The sequence below is a fragment of the Nicotiana sylvestris genome, chromosome 7 (genome assembly GCF_000393655.2).
Source record: "Nicotiana sylvestris chromosome 7, ASM39365v2, whole genome shotgun sequence".
NCBI classification, from domain to species: Eukaryota; Viridiplantae; Streptophyta; class Magnoliopsida; order Solanales; family Solanaceae; genus Nicotiana; species Nicotiana sylvestris.
The window spans coordinates 11,187,725-11,206,308 of record NC_091063.1 but is presented as its reverse complement, the minus strand read 5'-3'; the positions used below and the strand labels follow the sequence as shown (position 1 = coordinate 11,206,308).

At 36.3% G+C, this 18,584-nt stretch overlaps 2 protein-coding genes across 2 annotated transcripts; one reads left to right on the top strand and one right to left on the bottom strand.

The window, feature by feature from the left end:
* Nucleotides 1-1,845: 1,845 nt before the first annotated feature.
* Nucleotides 1,846-3,650, bottom strand: LOC104238194 (anthocyanidin 3-O-glucosyltransferase 6-like). The gene has a single exon (XM_009792488.2). The coding sequence runs from the start codon at nt 3,610-3,612 to the stop codon at nt 2,164-2,166; it is 1,449 nt and encodes a 482-aa protein (XP_009790790.1). The 5' UTR covers nt 3,613-3,650; the 3' UTR covers nt 1,846-2,163.
* A 1,513-nt stretch (nt 3,651-5,163) lies between these two features.
* On the top strand, nt 5,164-6,935 carry LOC104238193 (UDP-glycosyltransferase 71E1-like). Its single transcript, XM_009792487.2, has one exon. The coding sequence runs from the start codon at nt 5,231-5,233 to the stop codon at nt 6,776-6,778; it is 1,548 nt and encodes a 515-aa protein (XP_009790789.1). The 5' UTR covers nt 5,164-5,230; the 3' UTR covers nt 6,779-6,935.
* The last annotated feature ends 11,649 nt before the right edge of the window (nt 6,936-18,584 follow it).

Here is an 18,584-nt window from a genome sequence, read left to right as displayed (position 1 = left end):
GAGTTGAAAAAATTATTTAAAATCGATGATATCAACTTCCAAATTTTTTATACTTAACATAAATGAAACAAAGGAAGAAATTCGTTATCTCTTATTTCTGATTTTTAGATTTTTCATACATTTTTTCCATATTTATTTTCTTTTATCTTATTTTTTATGTCTTTTTTTTTTTTACAAAAAATTAATTTATTTCTCTATAAAAGGATGAGTTTAAATAGAAATTGTTTACATAAGAACTTTATTTATATTTTTAGTCTTTAATTGAAATTCTTCCATATTTTTCTTTTGGCTTTATCTAATCAACCTAAATAAGTGATCGTCTTACCACTTAAATTAAAAAAATTGACGAATGTGTAATTTATATATAATCCATATATAATATATGTATACTCGTGTGCTGTCAGTATATCATCTATGAATATTAGCTATAAAAGTAAACAATAAATCTGGCCGCATATTTATGTAAATATTCCATAAGTTTTTGATTTCTTGATTTTATCCATGATATGACTTCTATTATAATAATTTAAAAATTCTATTAAAATTCAAAATATCTTATCTTTTTATTTTAAAATTACATTATATTTTTAAAAATAACACCATTTTGAAATAATTTGTTTACATTTTTAAAAAAAATATTTCATGTCATACCAGTTTTTTTTAAATATACTTTTTGTTACACTTGAAAATTGTTATAGAAACTATCAATTAGAAACCAATGTCCCTCTTTTTGAATTCAAGAAAAATAACTTTTCACATAATCTAATGATTCAAAACTAATATTTTTCAATAAAAAAAATATTAAACCCTTGCAATGCTGGCTTGACTACAACTAAATGAAGAGGTTTCAGCTTATACCCTTCAATTCCTAGAAGGTGCTAAATTAAAATTAATGGTAGCAATTGTATAACCAAATGTTTTATTATTTGTCTGATGTCTATTTATACAAATTGACTCTTCAAACAAACGTTCTTCAGAAAGGAAAAAATAATTTTTTTGAATATTGACTGATTTTTGTGATGTTTCTTTCTTCAGCATGTAGGTTTACTTCATTATATATATAAGTAAACTTTTATTCGATTTTTAAATTCTTTTTTGTTATCTGGATAACCATAGATGTGTACCCTATATATATTATATTTATTTTAAAAGAAATTCGATTTATTCAAATCTAGCTATATTACTTTAAAGAACAATAATTATAGGGTTTTAAATGTGAATGACTTTTATATTTATATGGAATAGTTTTTTTTCTTTTTTGCCACAAGCAAAGTAGTATTTAAATAATCAGAAAAGATAAACAAAAGTTCCTAGCATGATTGCATATGATCATTAACCGAATTAAATATGATAATTTGATAAAAAAAGAAGAGCTAAATTTCTTTTTTATTTTAATTCAAATTTAAAAACTTTATCTATAAATTCAAAATTATCCTTTAACTCAAATATATATATATATATATAGCTTGCCAACTATGACTAACATAGTCAAATATAGAATAAAATTATCATATACTATTTGTATTTATTAGCTTGCCACTTGACTTAACCACAATGTCAATTAATATGGTAACTTTATTCCTTTAATATATATATATATATAGATTCATACCTTAAAAAAGTAGTAGATCCACTTTGTTTTTTTCAACAACTTTGTGTTTTCAAACCCAACAAACCCAATGATTGTGTTCTTCAATTTTTTTTAAAACTGAATTAATTTAAATAGGGATAAACACTATAAGCATCAATAAAGTATTACCTACTCAATTTTAGCCACAAATAAGCTATGAAACATTATCTTTTATAGTCATGCCATATATTTAGTAATTATAGGTAAACTCTTGATAAGCATTAATCAATAATATGATTAATTAGCCTGTTATTACATTATTACAAGTTAAAATTCATTGATGGTGCTTACATCCCATTATCAGTATCAACAACAACAACCCAGTATAATCCCACTTAGTGGGGTCTGGGGAGGGTAGTGTGTACGCAGACCTTACCCCTACCATAGGGTAGAGAGACTGTTTCCAAATAGACCCCTGATATCCTTCCCTCCAAGAACTTCCCACCTTGCTCTTGGGGAGACTCGAACTCACAACCTCTCGGTAACTTACAACCCATTATCAGTATATATAACTTAAACCGGTCCCAAAATCCTTAGGAAATGTTGCTGATGAAATCCTCAATCAAAAGTCGCAGAGATGTATAAGATGATCCACCTTCCTTCATGGCTACTCTGCTCTTCTCTTGCATTTCCTTCACCTTTTTCCTCACTTCATTCTCCTCACCATCCGCCATGAGCTTCTTAATTGCGCCTTCAATTTCCTCAGCAGTGACAATATCAACTGGAATTTTCCCTTCAAAATCCTTAACATAATCCATCCGAATCTCCACTGCCAATCCCAATTCTTTAACCAACAAAAACGCATTCATCTGCTGTTCAGCATACAATGGCCAAGCAGCAATAGGCACCCCACAACACACACTCTCCAGTACAGAATTCCACCCACAATGCGACACGAATCCTCCTACAGCAGGATGTGATAATACAGTCACTTGAGGCGCCCATCCTACGACTTTTCCAATCCCATTTGTCCTGTCCAAGAATCCTTCGGGCAGTACTTCCTCAGAATTATCATAATTTTTTGGCATCTCTACTTTCCCTTTCGGTGGTGGCCTTCGTAACGACCACAAGAACCTGTGACGGCTGCGCTCCAATGCAATTGCAATTTCTCTGACTTGCTCAGGTTCGAAACTTCCCAATGTACCAAAGCACAAAAACAATACAGATGACTTCGGCTGATCATCCAACCACTTGATAATACTTTCAGTTTCCTGTTTCTTATCCCCCTCTTCAGAATTGGCGACCGGATGAATTGGGTAAATTTGAGGAACAATTTTAGCATCGGAGAGAGACTGAAGAGCAAAAGATTCAAGCTCAGCGAAGGTATTAATAATAATACCTTTCGTCTCTTTAAAACGACGGATACCATCGAAGTACAAAATCGAGCTAGGTGTAACAGATTTAGCTGGTCTAGGTAAGATTTTAGCAGGATACAGATTTTTAAATCCAAGAATCGACAATTCCTCATTAGATTCAGAGTAGTCATACTTGGAAATTTCGTCTTCGTTAGCATTACTCCTTAGAGCTTCAAAATGAAGGGATAATGCAAGAAAAGCTGTAGCCGAAGTAAAGAAAATATAACTTGGAACACCAAATTCATTGGCTACATCAATCATGGAAATGCAGAACATATCAAGAACGAACCCACAACAGCTATTACTAGCAATGTTGTTACGAACATATTCTCTTACCTTTGATTTATGACCGTCGACGAAATCATATAAGAATCTGTCCTTGTTAGACAAGAGTTCAGCAGCTGTTTTTGAGTCAATTGAAACATCTACAAAGTGCAAACGGGAATGAGCAGAGAGTGATTGAAGATAAGGTTGAACGCCGAAATCGGCAGGATGTTTCATTATAAGGAGAGAAATGGAAAGGCGTTCATCTGTATCAAGAATCAGTTTGGAAATTTCAACAGCGGAAGCTACGTGACCCAATCCAGGCGATGGAATGAAAACCAGCTCTGGTTTTTTTGTGTCCATAGCTCTGTTATTAGCGTATTAGGCAGAGTCGGAGAATTCTGAATCTTTTTATTAAGTTGTGAGGAATAAAAGGAAATACGTGGGATCATGTTGTTCACTTGAATTTGTATTTGGGATAATTATATAAATATCCCTATTGTTTTTAAAATTACAGAAACCTCCCTTAACTTTTGAACTATTGGGTAACATTACTATTACTAGTCAGGTTATTACCAGTGTTTTAGGTGGGGGCGTGAGACAAGGTGCTTTATCTAACACGTCGAGGCATAAGCCCTTAGGCAAGAGGCATACGCGCCGTGGTTATTTCATTTTAATATTTTATAAATTAATACAATAAATATATAAATAAAAATACATTAAAATTGTAAATTTTTTTAAAAAATTATAAAATTAGTAAAAAAAATGTATATATACAAATATGCTAACATGTGCACGAAACATACAAACAAATATTCTTTTAATTGAAAAAGCAAAAGATGTAAAGATGCATTACAATAACATGACTGTGATAGAACATACTTAGAGTAGTGAAAATGTTATTCTAGTTTCAAATAATTCAAAGAAAATAATAATAATAATATAAAGTTAATTGTTTAAAAACCTAAAAACTAGAAAACAACTTATCGATACTTATTATAATACAAAAGCCAGAACATAGTCTACAAACTAATTTGAAAAGAATAAGAATGAAAAAAAAAAGTGCATTTGTTACCCAGTAAATAACAACGGAAAAAGATTATGATAGAATAAGCAATTAGAAAAAAACTTTTGACTTTTGAGATTTTTAATTTGAGAATTTACTATGAGTTAAATTTTGGATATTTAAATTTTTAAAAAAGGATTTATAATCAGTTTTGGCTCAAATTTTGAAAAGTTTCCAAATGAACGCCCAGAATATTGGTATTTACGCCTAGGCAAATGCCCAAAAGATTAGGCTTACGCTCCATGATACTTATGCCTCGCCAGTAAGCCTCCGTGGGTTTTTGGCATGCCTCACCCTAAGCTCGTCGAGAAATCTCTTTTAAAACACTAGTTACTACTTGATTGTTGGAAAAACAACACTGTATAGCTGCTTTCAAAATAATAGTCAAAAAGAAAATATTTTTGTATATATATACGCTATGTGTGTTATATACAAAAATAATACAAATTTTATACACTTTTTTGGTTACCAAACGTAAATAATTTCTAGCACGGGTTAAAAGTGGTAATACCTGTGATTGTTTAGCACTTATAAGCAATTTTTACGGCATTAACTCATTTTTACCTGTTGTAGTTGGTAATTTACTGTTGTTTTACAAAGCCGATATTTGAAGGAGGTTTACTTGTAAATATATCCTTTTGTGACCTAATAATGTAAAAATTACAATATGTATGTAACTTAAATCATTTTCCTTTAAGGGGGATTGAAGGGAATTTTACGAAGAGAAAATGGATTATAGGAGTACGTGACTTGAACTATTGATTGGTATGATATATGCCTGCCACACCCACATGGGAAGGATGGGTGATGAACGATACCAAGTGTATAAGCTTTTAAAAATGCAATGACAAAGCGTCTTTCTCAATCTCAATAGCCTTTCTACTTAATAATAATAGTAGCAAATTTGTAAATTTCATGTACTCTGTCCTGTCCACTGGAAAACACAGAAACCTTATCTCATACCACAAACACCAGCACCAAATTACTACTCCAGCAAAAGATAGAGAAACCTCAATGACAACGAAAGCAGAGCTGGTTTTCATTCCTGCGCCGGGAGCTGGCCACCTCATCTCCGCCGTCGAAATCGCAAAGCTCATTCTTGACAGAGATGAGAGGCTCTGCATCTCTGTCCTTATCATGAAGCTTCCCATGGATTTGGGCACTCAATCCTACGTCGAGTCCCTCTCTTCTACAGCCCGCTTACAGTTCGTAGACATTACCGCAGACGAGAAAACTGCTGCTGAATTAATATCAAATAAGGAGACTTTCTTCTTAGATTTCATTCGAGGTCACAAACCAAAAGTAATTGACTTTGTTCATAACATGACCTCTAATTCTCGGCTCGCAGGCTTCGTTCTTGACATGTTCTGCATTCCCATGATAGACGTGGCCAATGAATTTAGTGTTCCGAGTTACATTTTCTTTACATCTAGTGCTTCTTTCCTTGCTCTCTGCCTTCATTTTGAGTCCCTTAAAAAGGAGCACAATATAGACACCTCCAAGTACATGGACTCAAATGAGGAATTGGCAATCCCTGGATTTAAAACACCGTATCCTGCAAAACTCTTGCCTAGGGTAACGACTGATCAATCAGCCGTAATAACCATGTTCTTCGATTTCGTGACTCGTTATAAAGAAACGAAAGGCATTATGGTCAACACCTTCGCCGAGCTAGAACCTTTTGCTCTTCAGTTTCTTTCAGGTTCGAAGAAAGTTCCGAAAATTTACCCAGTTGGTCCTGTGGTGAATATTAAGGAAGGTGGTCACGGTCGAAACAGCCAATCTGAAACAGAAAGCATTATCAAATGGTTGGATGACAAGCCAGAGTCCTCTGTAGTGTTTTTGTGCTTTGGAAGTATGGGAAGCTTTGAACCTGAACAGGTCAAAGAAATTGCGATTGCATTAGAATGTAGCGGTCACAGGTTCTTATGGTCGTTACGAAAACCTCCACCTAAGGGAAAAATGGAGCTACCGAGTAATTATGAGAATTTTGAGGAAGTGCTACCGGAAGGGTTTATTGAAAGGACAAATGGAGTTGGCAAAGTGATAGGATGGGCACCTCAAGTAACGGTGCTATCTCATCCAGCGGTGGGCGGATTTGTGTCTCATTGTGGATGGAATTCTATACTGGAAAGCTTCTGCTTTGGGGTCCCTATGGCCACTTGGCCTCATCATGCCGAACAGCAGATGAATGCATTCGCGCTGGTTAAAGAATTGGAATTGGCAGTGGAGATTCGGATGGACTATGTTAAGGATTTTCAAGGGAAAAATCCTGTTGACATTGTAACTGCTGAGGAAATTGAAAGTGGCATACGTCAGCTGATGGCAGATGGCGACCATAATGGAATAAGGAAAAAAGCAAAGGAGATGAAAGAGAAGAGCAGTGCAACAATGAAGGAGGGTGGTTCATCCTATGCATCTCTTGGGCTTCTAATTGAGAATGTCATTAGTAACATTTCTTGATCATTTTGCTCTATCCTTTTTTTAATTTTTTTTTTATTGGGTGATTTGGGGAAATGACGATAAAGAAGGCGAGAATTGGACTTACACATGTTATTTTCACCTGTAGTACAAGATAATTTATCATATTTTCAAGATTATAAATCTCACATTAGCTTAATTGTAGATTTCTTTTAGTTAACCTGATGTTGTAAAAATATTTATCCTTGCATTGTATGTCGTCTGATATATAAATTCCAAAAGAAATTTAATCTTATGAATAAGTTAGCAATTGTGGATACCCAATGCTGTTTCAACGAGTTGATTAAGTTAGGTCTGAATTGGCTGCAATGATCATCAGGCTATTTCAACAACAATAATGCGAAGAATATACTTCTCGAGTATGGTTTCTATTATAACTTCATAAGATGTCTTATAATAAAAGTGTCATGAATAGTAAAACCATATTCCAATTAAAGAACAATTGAGATCTCTTGAACAAGAAAACATAAACAAATACACTTTTATAATATAAAAAGCTAATAAAAGGGTATTGTATATATAGAGAAAATATAAAAATGAAGATAAAAGAAATTTAGAAAAAGAGAAGAAAAGAAAGAAGGAACACAGAAAAGTAAAATTGACTCAACGATACGAGTGAAACGAGAGTCAATATGTTATTCCCCAAATTTTCATACGTGAGAGTACGTCGTAAGTCATTGATATAAGCTTGAAAATGAGATTATATTTGGAAGCAAATAAAGTAAGTTAATCATGTTACCTTGGAGGTTACAAATATTTAAGATCATGAATAACGAGTACCAAGAGGGTTGGAAATCTTAGAAGCTAAACCAATTGAAGAAAATAAGTTTCGTCGAAAGTCGACAAGTTTCGAATGTTATAACATGTACTTTGGGGTGAAACTAGGGTTCTTAATATGATAAGGAGGTTATTCTATGAGTTATTTTAGTCGTATGATATTCATTTTCTACATTTCGAAGGCAAGCAAGTTGTGGAACAAGAGTTGGCAAAGGTCATCACAAGTTACATTCATAAATTTGCTGATTTTTAGGTCAAATGTATTTGAGAATTTCTCCAAATATACTTGGAATCATGGGGTGTTCTACCTACCAAATTGAAGATCTACGAGTCTAGTTTCTAACGCATTAAACCATTCGTCAATACGACCAGAGTAGAGAGATATTCATGTTTTTGCGAGACCGCGCAAGCAGCTCCCAATGGGACCCACTTAGGCGGTGGTTGACCTACTTCAATTTATAAACGATTTGGACGCCTATTTTTGCTGATTTTTCAATTAAAGTTCGTCACCAAGCTTCTCCTAACCCTCCTAAACATATACCACAAGGGTTTGAAGTGATTCCAAAGTGATTACACCATATTTCAACATTAAAACTTAGTTCTAGTGAAGAACAACACCTCTTTGAGGCTGTGTTGTCATTGAGGATTGTTGTGGGCTGTATTTGGGCTGTCTAAGGTGAGTATAAAAGCCTACTAATTGTGCTTAAGCTTGCTTGTATGTTGGTTAAGTTGTTAGGATGATAAACTACAAGATAATACTTGGATTAGCTTAAGTCACTTTTATGGTGTTGTATTGCTATTAAGGGTTGTTGTAAAATGAATATAACTTGGATTTTGACTTGAAGTTACTGTAGGAGGTATGTATATTGTGTTCTTGCTTGTGCCTAAGGTTATCTTGATATTGATTAAGTTAAATGGATGGGCTAGACCTGAACTAGTGAATAAAGTTGCTAGTTGGGGATAGTTGAAGTTGTGGATTATTTTCGTTGTTATAAATATATGGTATAAGGCTGGAATCATTGATTAATGACTTCATTATCAAGTTAATGATACTTTTATGTTGAAGTAAGAAGTCTATAAGGATTGATAAGGGGTATACGGATTCCAATCGGAGTTTGCCGCTCGTCGTAATGTAGTTGTGACTTGTTGTGGTTATATGGTGTCTTGATATTGATAATTATGTATTGATGGATTGCTCTGGTCATTGTTGTTGGTATATGGTATTGGAGGAGGCCCTTGTTACAATGGAGATGCTGCCCAAATTTACGTAAACGAGCTACTAGCTTAAGTTATAGACTTAGCCTTTGCTCAGCACTGATTTTGAATCTCCTTATACTATGATAGATTGAGTTGACTTGTTTGAAGAGTTGCTTGGAAGGGATTAAGGACTCAACGGGTTTAAGGTATGTTAAGGCACTTTCTTCTTTCTTTTGGCATGGTCTAAAATGAAATGAACATAAACGATACGCTATTTCATAATGACTCTACTCCTAGCAACTAAGGTTGTCCATGTTGTTCTTTCCTTATAAAATTATTCTAAACAAGTGTGTATGATCCTTAAATCCTACTAAGGTTCATATTGATGGTAGGGATGTCCATAATGTTCTTAAGTCACTCCAAAAGGTTTAGAAGATGATTCCATGAGTCTAGCATGCATTATATATAGTATCTATTTTACTCTACCGAGCCGCGCTATAGTCGGCCGGGTACGGCACCTATTGTGCAACCACTGATCAGTTGGGTTTACCGAGCTCCACGTGGCCGGGTACGATTCTACCGAACCTTATGATGGTCGGGTACGCTTTTACCGAGTCCTCTTTGAGGCCGGGTACGATATGATGATGATGCCCACAGAGGCGAATGTTTTAAAAAGTTTATGTATATATATGTATTATGCATTTCATATCAGTAGCCCCCAGAGGCACTTAGATGTTACAGGTTGTATCTCCTCTATCTCCCTCTTTACATTACTGTTCTTGTTTATGCTTTCCTGCCTTACATACTCGGTACTTTATTCGTACTGACGTCCTTTTTGTCTGGGGACGCTGCGTTTCATGCCCGCAGGTCCCGATTGATAGGTTGACAGTCCTCCTAGTAGGCTATCGCACGATGAGGAATCAAGAAGGGAAGTACTCCTAACAACCCTGTAGCCTCCCGAAGATAAGTACAGACGTCTCCGTACTGATCCGCGAGACTCTACTAGACTTGCTCATGACTCGTGAGACCTAAGGGAACTTAGTGCTCTGATACCATGTTGTCACAACACAAAATCCATTAAGGGTCATGATGGCGCCGGACACCGTTGTCAGGCAAGCCAACCAAATAACTTAATTAAATTCCAATTTTTGGTATTGTTTAAAATCATTTTTCTTTATACATTAAATAACGAATAATAAAATTTACAGAAATAACCATGAAGTCTTTAACAAAATATAACACTTAATAATCCAAAAATCCTCCCAGAACCCGGTGTCACAAGTGCATGAGCAATTTCTAGGAAATAATGTAATACAACAATCGTCCAGAATACAATATTGGACAGAAATAAATACAGAAATTTGAAAGAGGCTCTGCTGGCTGCGGGTCGCCTCAAGAAGTGCAGCTCACCTAAGTCTCTGTATCAACCATGCTGTCACGCCCCGTAGGCCACTAGAGACGCATGTGCCTGTGTAACAAAACTGCACATAAGTGTAGTATGAGTACGAAACAACGTGTACCCAATGAGTATCCCGCCTAATCTCGAAGAAGTAGAGACGAGATGGTCGACTTCAACACTTACTAGTGGTCCAATAATGATATATTATTAATGCAAATAATCAAGGATTTATTAAGAATGACAGTAATTTCAAGTAAGTCATGAACATATGAAAGTTCCTTTTTATATTAAAAATCTCAAGATTTATAATCCAATAATTTCCAATGATTCAAGCCGGGAGAGGAAATATCAATCCCAAATAATCTCAAGGCAAGCAATACAAGCATGCGCAAATCATGCCGAGGACGTACGACCCGCTCCAATAGAAAATAAAATATGCATTGCCGAGGGTCGAACGACGCGAACCATAGATGCATCTATTTAATCTGCCGAGGCGTTCGGCCCGCTCCAAAAATAAACACATACAGACTGGCAACCTAGAAGTCCGCACAGAGAAATTTTCCAAAGAAAGCCAATCCTCTTTTAATCATTTAAGAAAAATGAAGTTTAATCAGTTTAGAAATTCATTTACTAATTCAATGTGATTTAAGCAATTCAAACTGTCAATAAATTCACAAATAATCCAAGTATAACATTCTTTTGGGTCCTAAACTACCTGGATAATAGCATAATAGTAGCCACGCACGGACTCACGTCACCTCGTGCGTACGTATCCCCCACAAATAGGAGCACATAACCAATTATTTCACCTATGAGGACAATTCCCTCTTACAAGATTAGAAAGGAGACTCACCTCGCTCCGAAGAATCGTAACCGACATTCCACGCTCTTCCGAAGACTCAAATTGATGCACAACGCTCCAACACTAGTCAATAATGATACCAATCCATTAATATATACTCAATTATTCATTACAATCCAATTTATAATAATTCCTAACCCCGATCGAAAAGTTGACGAAAACCTCCTCGGGCCCACGTGCCCGAGTTTCCAAAATTATTGAAGAATAAGTTTACCCATAGCCTCACAAACACAAATATATAATTTTCTCTAAATTCCATACCCAAAATCGTGGTTAAATTCCAAGAATATCAATTTTCTAGGTTTTCCCTCAACCCCCAAGTTTTCTACAAATTTCATGCTCAAATCCGTATAAAATCAATATATTTAACTCAAGATAGGTGGAGTTAGCTTACCTTATCGTTGATGAAGAGAATCCCCTCTTGAAGCTCTCCAAAAATCGCCCCAACAAGAGTAAAATGGAGTAAAATGGCCAAAACCCCCGATTTTAACACCCTCACTGCCTCAGCACTTTCTGCACCTGCGGTTCCGCAAGTGCGTCCATACTACCACATCTGCGGCCCTTTCCAGGCCTCCCCATTTCCGCTTCTGCACTTCTTCTTCCGCAGATGCAGTCCCGCATCTGCGGCCAAACGACCGCATCTGCGGTCCCAGCTCTCTTCTGCCCATACCGCATCTATGACCCTAGGGCCTCTTCTGTGGCTCCACACCTGCGGTCCTAGACTCGCAGGTGCGGTTACACCAGCAACCAGCAATATCAGCCCTTCTTCAAACTCCGAATTCAATCTGTTAACCACCCAGAATCCACCTGAGGCCCCCGGGACCCCAACCAATCATACCAACCAGTCCCAAAACACATTACAGACTTGCTCGAGGCCTCAAATCACATCAAACAATGCTAAAATAATGAATCAACCTCCAATCCAAGCTTTATGAACTTTAGAATTTCAAACTTCTACTTTCGATGTTTAAACCTAGCAAATCACGTCCGATTGACCCCAAATTTTGCACACAAGTCATATTTGACATCACGGACCTACTCCAACTTCCGAAATCAGATTCCGACCCCTATATCAAAAAGTTCACTTCCGATTAAACTTCTCAAAAACCTTTAATTTTCTATCTTTAGCCAAATGACTCCAAAATGACCTACAGACCTCCGAACTCACTTCCGATCGCGCTCTGAACTCTAGAATCACCATACGGAGCTACTCCCAAACTCGGAATCCCAAACGGACATCGATTATACTGAAATGCACTTCAAGCCAAACTTATGAAATTTCTTCCAAAATACTAACTTCTACAATAGGCACCAAAATACTCCCGAGTCATCCAAAACCCGATCCGGGCATACACCCAAGTCCAAAATCATCATACGAATCTGCTGGAACCTTCAGATCCTGATTTTGAGGTTGTTTACTCTGAAATCCAATCTTAGTTAATTCTTCCAACTTAAAGCTTACAAAATGAGAATTCTCTATCCAAATCAACTCTGAACTTTCAGGAATTTAATTCCGACCACGCGTACAAGTCATAATACCTGGAATGAAGCTGCTTATGGCCTCAGACTACTTAACGATGCGCTAGAGCTCAAAACGATCGGTCGGGTCGTTACAGATGATCATTAATATTAATTGTGTATAACTAACTCAATGATTAAAAAAATATCTTATGAGTCCTCAACATAAATAATTCAACTTAAAATTTGTTCCAACTTTACAATTTCAGAATTTCAGTTTCACGGGCAAGAACCTTGAAAATCTAAATAATCTTGAAGGATACAATTTACAACATATATTCAGGTAACTAATAATCTACGAACTTTAAATAAACACAAAATCAAAGTACAATAATAAACAAAAAGGGTCATTTAAAAAAAACAAGCTAGTAAGAGAATCTACAATTAAAATCTAGCTAATCAACTCACTCATATTTAGCTAAATGTAACATGGATTAAAAATTAAAGAATCTCATAAATTATCTTGTTAATTTTACGTCTTTTATTGATTTCTGCTCAACATTGCTCATAAGTATAATAGTGTATTTAAAACTTTTGAAAGTTAATTGAATAATATTAAATAATATTATTAGTGCAATAGTCTTGTATATTTTTAAAAAGTTAACTATCAACGCTATTGTCTAAGAACTCGTACCTTTTCTTTTTTAAATCATTTTCCTTTATTTTATTTTCTTATTATTTATATATAGTTTACGCGTTAAACTTATACAAAGTTTGAAATCAAAAGAAAAAACAAATTTTAACTTTCTTCATGGTTCATATAAGAAATAAATTAATAAGTAAATTTTAATTAATTTTAAGCTCTAAAATTTTAAATAAAATTAATTAAATAACTATTATATAAAATGTTTCTTATAATATTTAACATAAAATTGAGGATCTTCAGAATATATTTTTATGTATGATAAAGATCAAGTTTGAAATGAAAAGAAAAGGCATTAGTTTTAAATTTTAGTCCTTTATTGTATGTAACTATTATTTCATAAATAAAAAGTATTCTATTAAGTTTAAGAAACTCACGTTTTCTTATTAATTTATATATGTTATGTAAGAAAGTCAAATTTTAAACTCACGGTAATAATTAAGACTTCTTATTTAGTTCAATAAGGAAATATTTAAATTTTAGGTGATTCAAATACCCTAATTGTTAGAAAAGTAACTTAAATTACAATTATGTCCAATGTAAAATTTATTTTTAGAGGGTAAAAAGGCGAACGATATTTCGCTAAGGGCCTTCGTGCTTTTAATATAGTGTGTGTATATATATATATGTGTGTGTGTGTGTATCTATACATATATAAAGGTGGGAATAAAAAAAGTGACTTGGCGCCTCTCTTTGGTCAAGGATCCTATTTATCTTTTTTCTCCTTTTTTTTTGACTTTCCCTTTCATTCTTTTCAATTTTTGTTAAAATTGTTTAGTAATTAGAAATTGATCATTCTCTATCCTATTTATTACATCTCATTATTGTATTTATTTCAGGTACAAAAGTCACAATTAACGTCCAAATTTTTCAGTTTATTGGGTTTCTCACTATCATTGTTAAATTAACCAAAAGTTGCAGCTTTTAATCTATTTAATTAACCTATCTCTATTCCTAACCGTTCTCTCACCTGTAATCATGTTGAGTTGTTTTTGTGTCTTATTTGTTTCATATAGTTTTTTTTTTTCATTTTATATAAAAATTATGAGACTAATCATTTAGTCATACTTTATGTAACGATCCGACCGATCGTTTTGAGCTTTTGCACTGTGATCGCCAGTTCTCGGGCATGATTTGCCCCGTGTGATATATTATGACTTATGTAAATTGTTGGTTTTGGTTTTCAGGGTAATCAGAATGAAATTGGGAGAACAGTTCACAGTTTAAAGCTTTAAATTTGAATGATTTGACCAAGATTTTTACTTGTTTGTATATGACCTCGGATCGGAATTTTTATGATTTGGTTAGATCCGTTAGGTGATTTGGGACTTAGGAGCGTGATCGGAATGCTTTTTGGAAGTCCGTGGAAGGTTTAGGCTGGAATTGGCGAAATTGAGATTTCGGCGTTTTCCGGTTGATAGGTGAGATTTTGATATAGAGGTCGAAATGAAATTCCGGAAGTTGCAGTAGTTCTGTTGTATCATTTGGGATGTGTGTGCAAAATTTCAGGTCGTTTGGACGTGATTTGGTTGGTTTTTTTTATCAAAAGCGTAATTCGGAAGATTTTAGAAAGTTTGGCTTGAATCCGATGTGTTTTGGATGATTTGATGTTGTTTGAAGTGTTTTGATGATTGGAACAAGTTAGGATGTGCTGGTGCTTTTGGTTGAGGTCTCGGGGGCCTCAGGTGTGTTTCGGATGGTCAGTGTTGCAGGAAATTGCTCTTCGTGATCGCGTAGAGTGTCTCGCGGGAGAGCATTCGCGATCGCGTAGAGGAAGTGGGGTCAGATGGGTTCCAGATCAATTGTTCATCGCGTTCACGTAGGGATGAACGCGTTCGCGAAGGTGTAGGAGGAAGAAGCATCGCGTTCGCGTAGGCCTTGTCGCGTTCACGTAGTGTAATTTTTGGGAAGATTTGTTCTTCGCGATCGCGAGGGTAGTGTCGCGATCGCGATGAAGGAAGGTCAGGCATGGGCAAAATGTTTTTAAGTCGTCTTGTCCGCGATTTTGGGTCTATTTTCACCCATAGCTGCTCATTTTTGAAGATTCTTGAAGGAGTTTAAAGAGGGATTCAAGGAAAATCGATTGGAGGTAAGAATTTCGGACCTAAAACTTGATTCTATTGTGAAATCTACCTAGAAAATCATGGAAACTTAAGCTTAAAATGGAAGAACTAGGGCATGGGATTTTGAACTTTTTGATTGGGGATTTGGAGGACCATTTGCGGTCGGATTTGAGAAGTTTTGATATGTATGAACTCGTGGGAGGATAAGGAACCTGTTGATGTGAAATTTTTTGAGTTTCGAGAAGTGGGCCTGGGGCTCGGATTTTGCTAATTTCGGAATTTTTGGTATTTTCGATTGTTTTCGTTTGGGCTTTGTTCCCTTGGCATATTGCGACGTATTCATTCTAATTGTGGCTAGATTTGGAGCATCCAGAGGTCGATTCGCGCGGGTGAGGCATCGCGGGATAGAGTTTGGACCGGATCGAGGTGAGTAATGATTGTAAATGATGCTCTGAGGGTTTGAAACCCCGAATTGCACATCATTGTGCTATATTATTGTGAGACACATATTGGATGACGGGCGTGAGGTTGTGCACTATTGGGGATTGTGACTTGGTCCATCCCGATTGATGATTTTACCGCGTATTTGACTAAAAACTATTTGCTATCATCGTTATTTGGGCTATAATTGGGCCCAGTGCCAGCTATTTGAACCCTTCGGGGATTTTTGTTGATATTTCCTCACTGTTTTGACTTTATACTTGAACTCAGTCATATTATTTTCCACTATTTTCAAAGCTAGCCAAGTTTATTTTGCTTTAACACTTGATATGATATTCAAAAATATTTTTGGCTAAGCATCATGTTTTACTATTACCCGAGTGGCTTATGTGATTTTTGACGGGGTAAGGCCGAGGGCCTGTATTGTGAGGATACTTTTGGGTCGGACTGCACGCCGCAGCAGTGAGATACTGATACTGATTTGAGGCTGAGGGCCTGAGATATGTACACCACGAGGTGGCTTGTTGATATTGTTTATGAGGCCGAGGTCCTGAGATTTATACGCCACGAGGTGGCTTGACTGATATGAGCCCGATGGCCTAGATTTGATGCCACGAGATAGCTTGATATTGAGCTTGGGCCATAAGGGGCCCCTCCCGGAGTCTTTACACCCCCAGTGAGCGCGGGTACCCATTGTGATGTAAGATATAGGCCGAAGGGGTGATATTGTTCTATGTGATAGCCCGAGGGGCTGGTATTGTTCTATGTGATTTGCCCGAGGGGCTGGTACTGTTCTATGTGATTGCCCGAGGGGCTGTTATTGTTCTTAGATATTTCCTGAGGGACGGACTTATTGACATTGTGCTCGAGGGGCGAATCTTCATGTATTTATCTTTCATATTTACTTGTCTTTTACCTGTTAAACTATGGAATTTGTGCCCGAGGGACGGATTTTTGTGCGTATCTGCACTAACTATTTTGCATTCATTTGCGTAACCGTTGGAAATTCATTTTCAAAGAAGTTTAAATTGCTCTAAGAGGTTTTAAGAGATTTTACAGCTTCACTGCTTTCTTACTGGTTTTTGAACTACTTCTATACAATATCTTGATATGCTTTACGTGATTTCTTGCTTTCAGTCTTTATTTACATTTGTTACTCACTGAGTTGGAGTACTCACTTTACTCCCTGCACCTTGCATGTAGATTCAGGTATTTATACACTCGGTAGCGGGTTTTGGCTGATCGGAGGCAGGGTCATCGGAGTTTAGCAAGGTAGCTACCGACATTCGCAGCATTGCTCTTCTCTATTCATTTCATTAGTCCGTATTTGTACACTTTAGGCCTTTAGTTGTATTTATATCCTAGTAGATACTCATGACTTGTGACACTCAGTTAGGGCTGTGTCGAGTATATTTCCACATTATTATCGATATTTTCCGTTGTTTGGTATTATTAATCATGTTTAGACTGTCTTTATGTTGATTAACTATTTTGAAAAGCGAATTGGGTATAATTGGCTGGCCTTGTCTTCATAAAAGGTGCCATCACGACCGAGTTCGGGGTTAGGGTCGTGACAAGTTATTATCAGATCCTAGGTTACATAGGTCTCACGAGTCATGAGCAGGTTTAGTAGAGTCTCGTGGATCGGTACGGAGACATCTGTATTTATCCTCGAGAGGCCGCAGAACCTTTAGGAAAACTTCACGTTCTTGAATTCTTATCGTGCGTCCTTGATTTAGCTTGAAATGTAACTCTTTAAATTCCTACCACGCATTCGTATGCACGCCTGAGCGCTCAGTATCAGATGTGCATCGATGGCTTGTGATTCCCCGATCGAGGGGCGAGATGTGATCTCTGTGTGTTGATATTGGGCCAGTCTGGAGGACTTGAGGCCGGATTTTTGCCTATGGCTTGAGCACTGAGGTGCTGATTGTGTGGGCACATGTTTTTGAACTTATATGTTCGGTAGTGTCCCTATTTGTGGGAGTGATTGCTGGATAGCTCAGTGATAAGTATGTTATGACTGCGAGATGTATCTGTACGAATTGGAAGCGATGAGAAGGGTCTGCTGGAGGATAGAAGAACTATTAGATGCTTGGATTCCATCCTGATTCGAGGTATAGCCCCGAGTTATGGGCGTGTGAAGAACCTTTTCATGTTTCCTAGTTGTGAGTGAAGTAAATTTCATGTTGCGGTATGAGTTCAGACTCAGGAAGACTAAGTGACTGCGTAATGTTGTGATGGTGGAAGGTATACAGGAATGGTAATTGAAGGCAAACAGGTGGATTATCTCCTGCGGAGTGTTCTGAGGTTGTGTGATCCTCATGTTGTCTGCTATAAGATCTCATTTACAAAGTGAAATATAAGTGTTGAAGATTTAAATTTGAGCCTCTTAAGAGAGTGGGCTTGGCTATTGCGAGGATGAATGTGAGATTTGCAGAAGGTTTAAAGTACTAGATGATCTGGGTTTTCTCAAGCTTACAAAGGATTGGAGTTTAATCTCACTGTGGTATTAGGGCATCAATAAATATATGCGTTATGAGTTATTGAGTGTGTGTTGATCTATGGCTTCAAGCCAAGTGGGGGAGTCCGCTATGGATTAGTTGATTGCACGGTTATGTGCTATATCGGTTCCAGTATGAGGCGTTCAGGTGAATCAGTTGTGGCCTATGGAGATTGAGACCGAGGATGGCTCGAGTAAAGGAAAATTCTTAACAAAGGTTATAGTATGCTCCATAGGTGTGTGAGAATCTCGGCATGTCTTGAGTCGTTGTTAGTAAAGGATGCCCGGTGCATAGAGTAGGAAGTTGCTTGGTTATAATAGAATGATGTCGCATTCTGTGGTGTTAGAGTGCCAACGGTAGCACGGGTTGTTCGGTTCATCGATC

What these genes read in the sequence shown, in the direction of transcription:
- LOC104238194 (XM_009792488.2), bottom strand. Translation starts at nt 3,612, where the DNA reads ATGGACACAAAAAAACCAGAGCTGGTTTTCATTCCATCGCCTGGATTG.
- LOC104238193 (XM_009792487.2), top strand. Translation starts at nt 5,231, where the DNA reads ATGTACTCTGTCCTGTCCACTGGAAAACACAGAAACCTTATCTCATAC.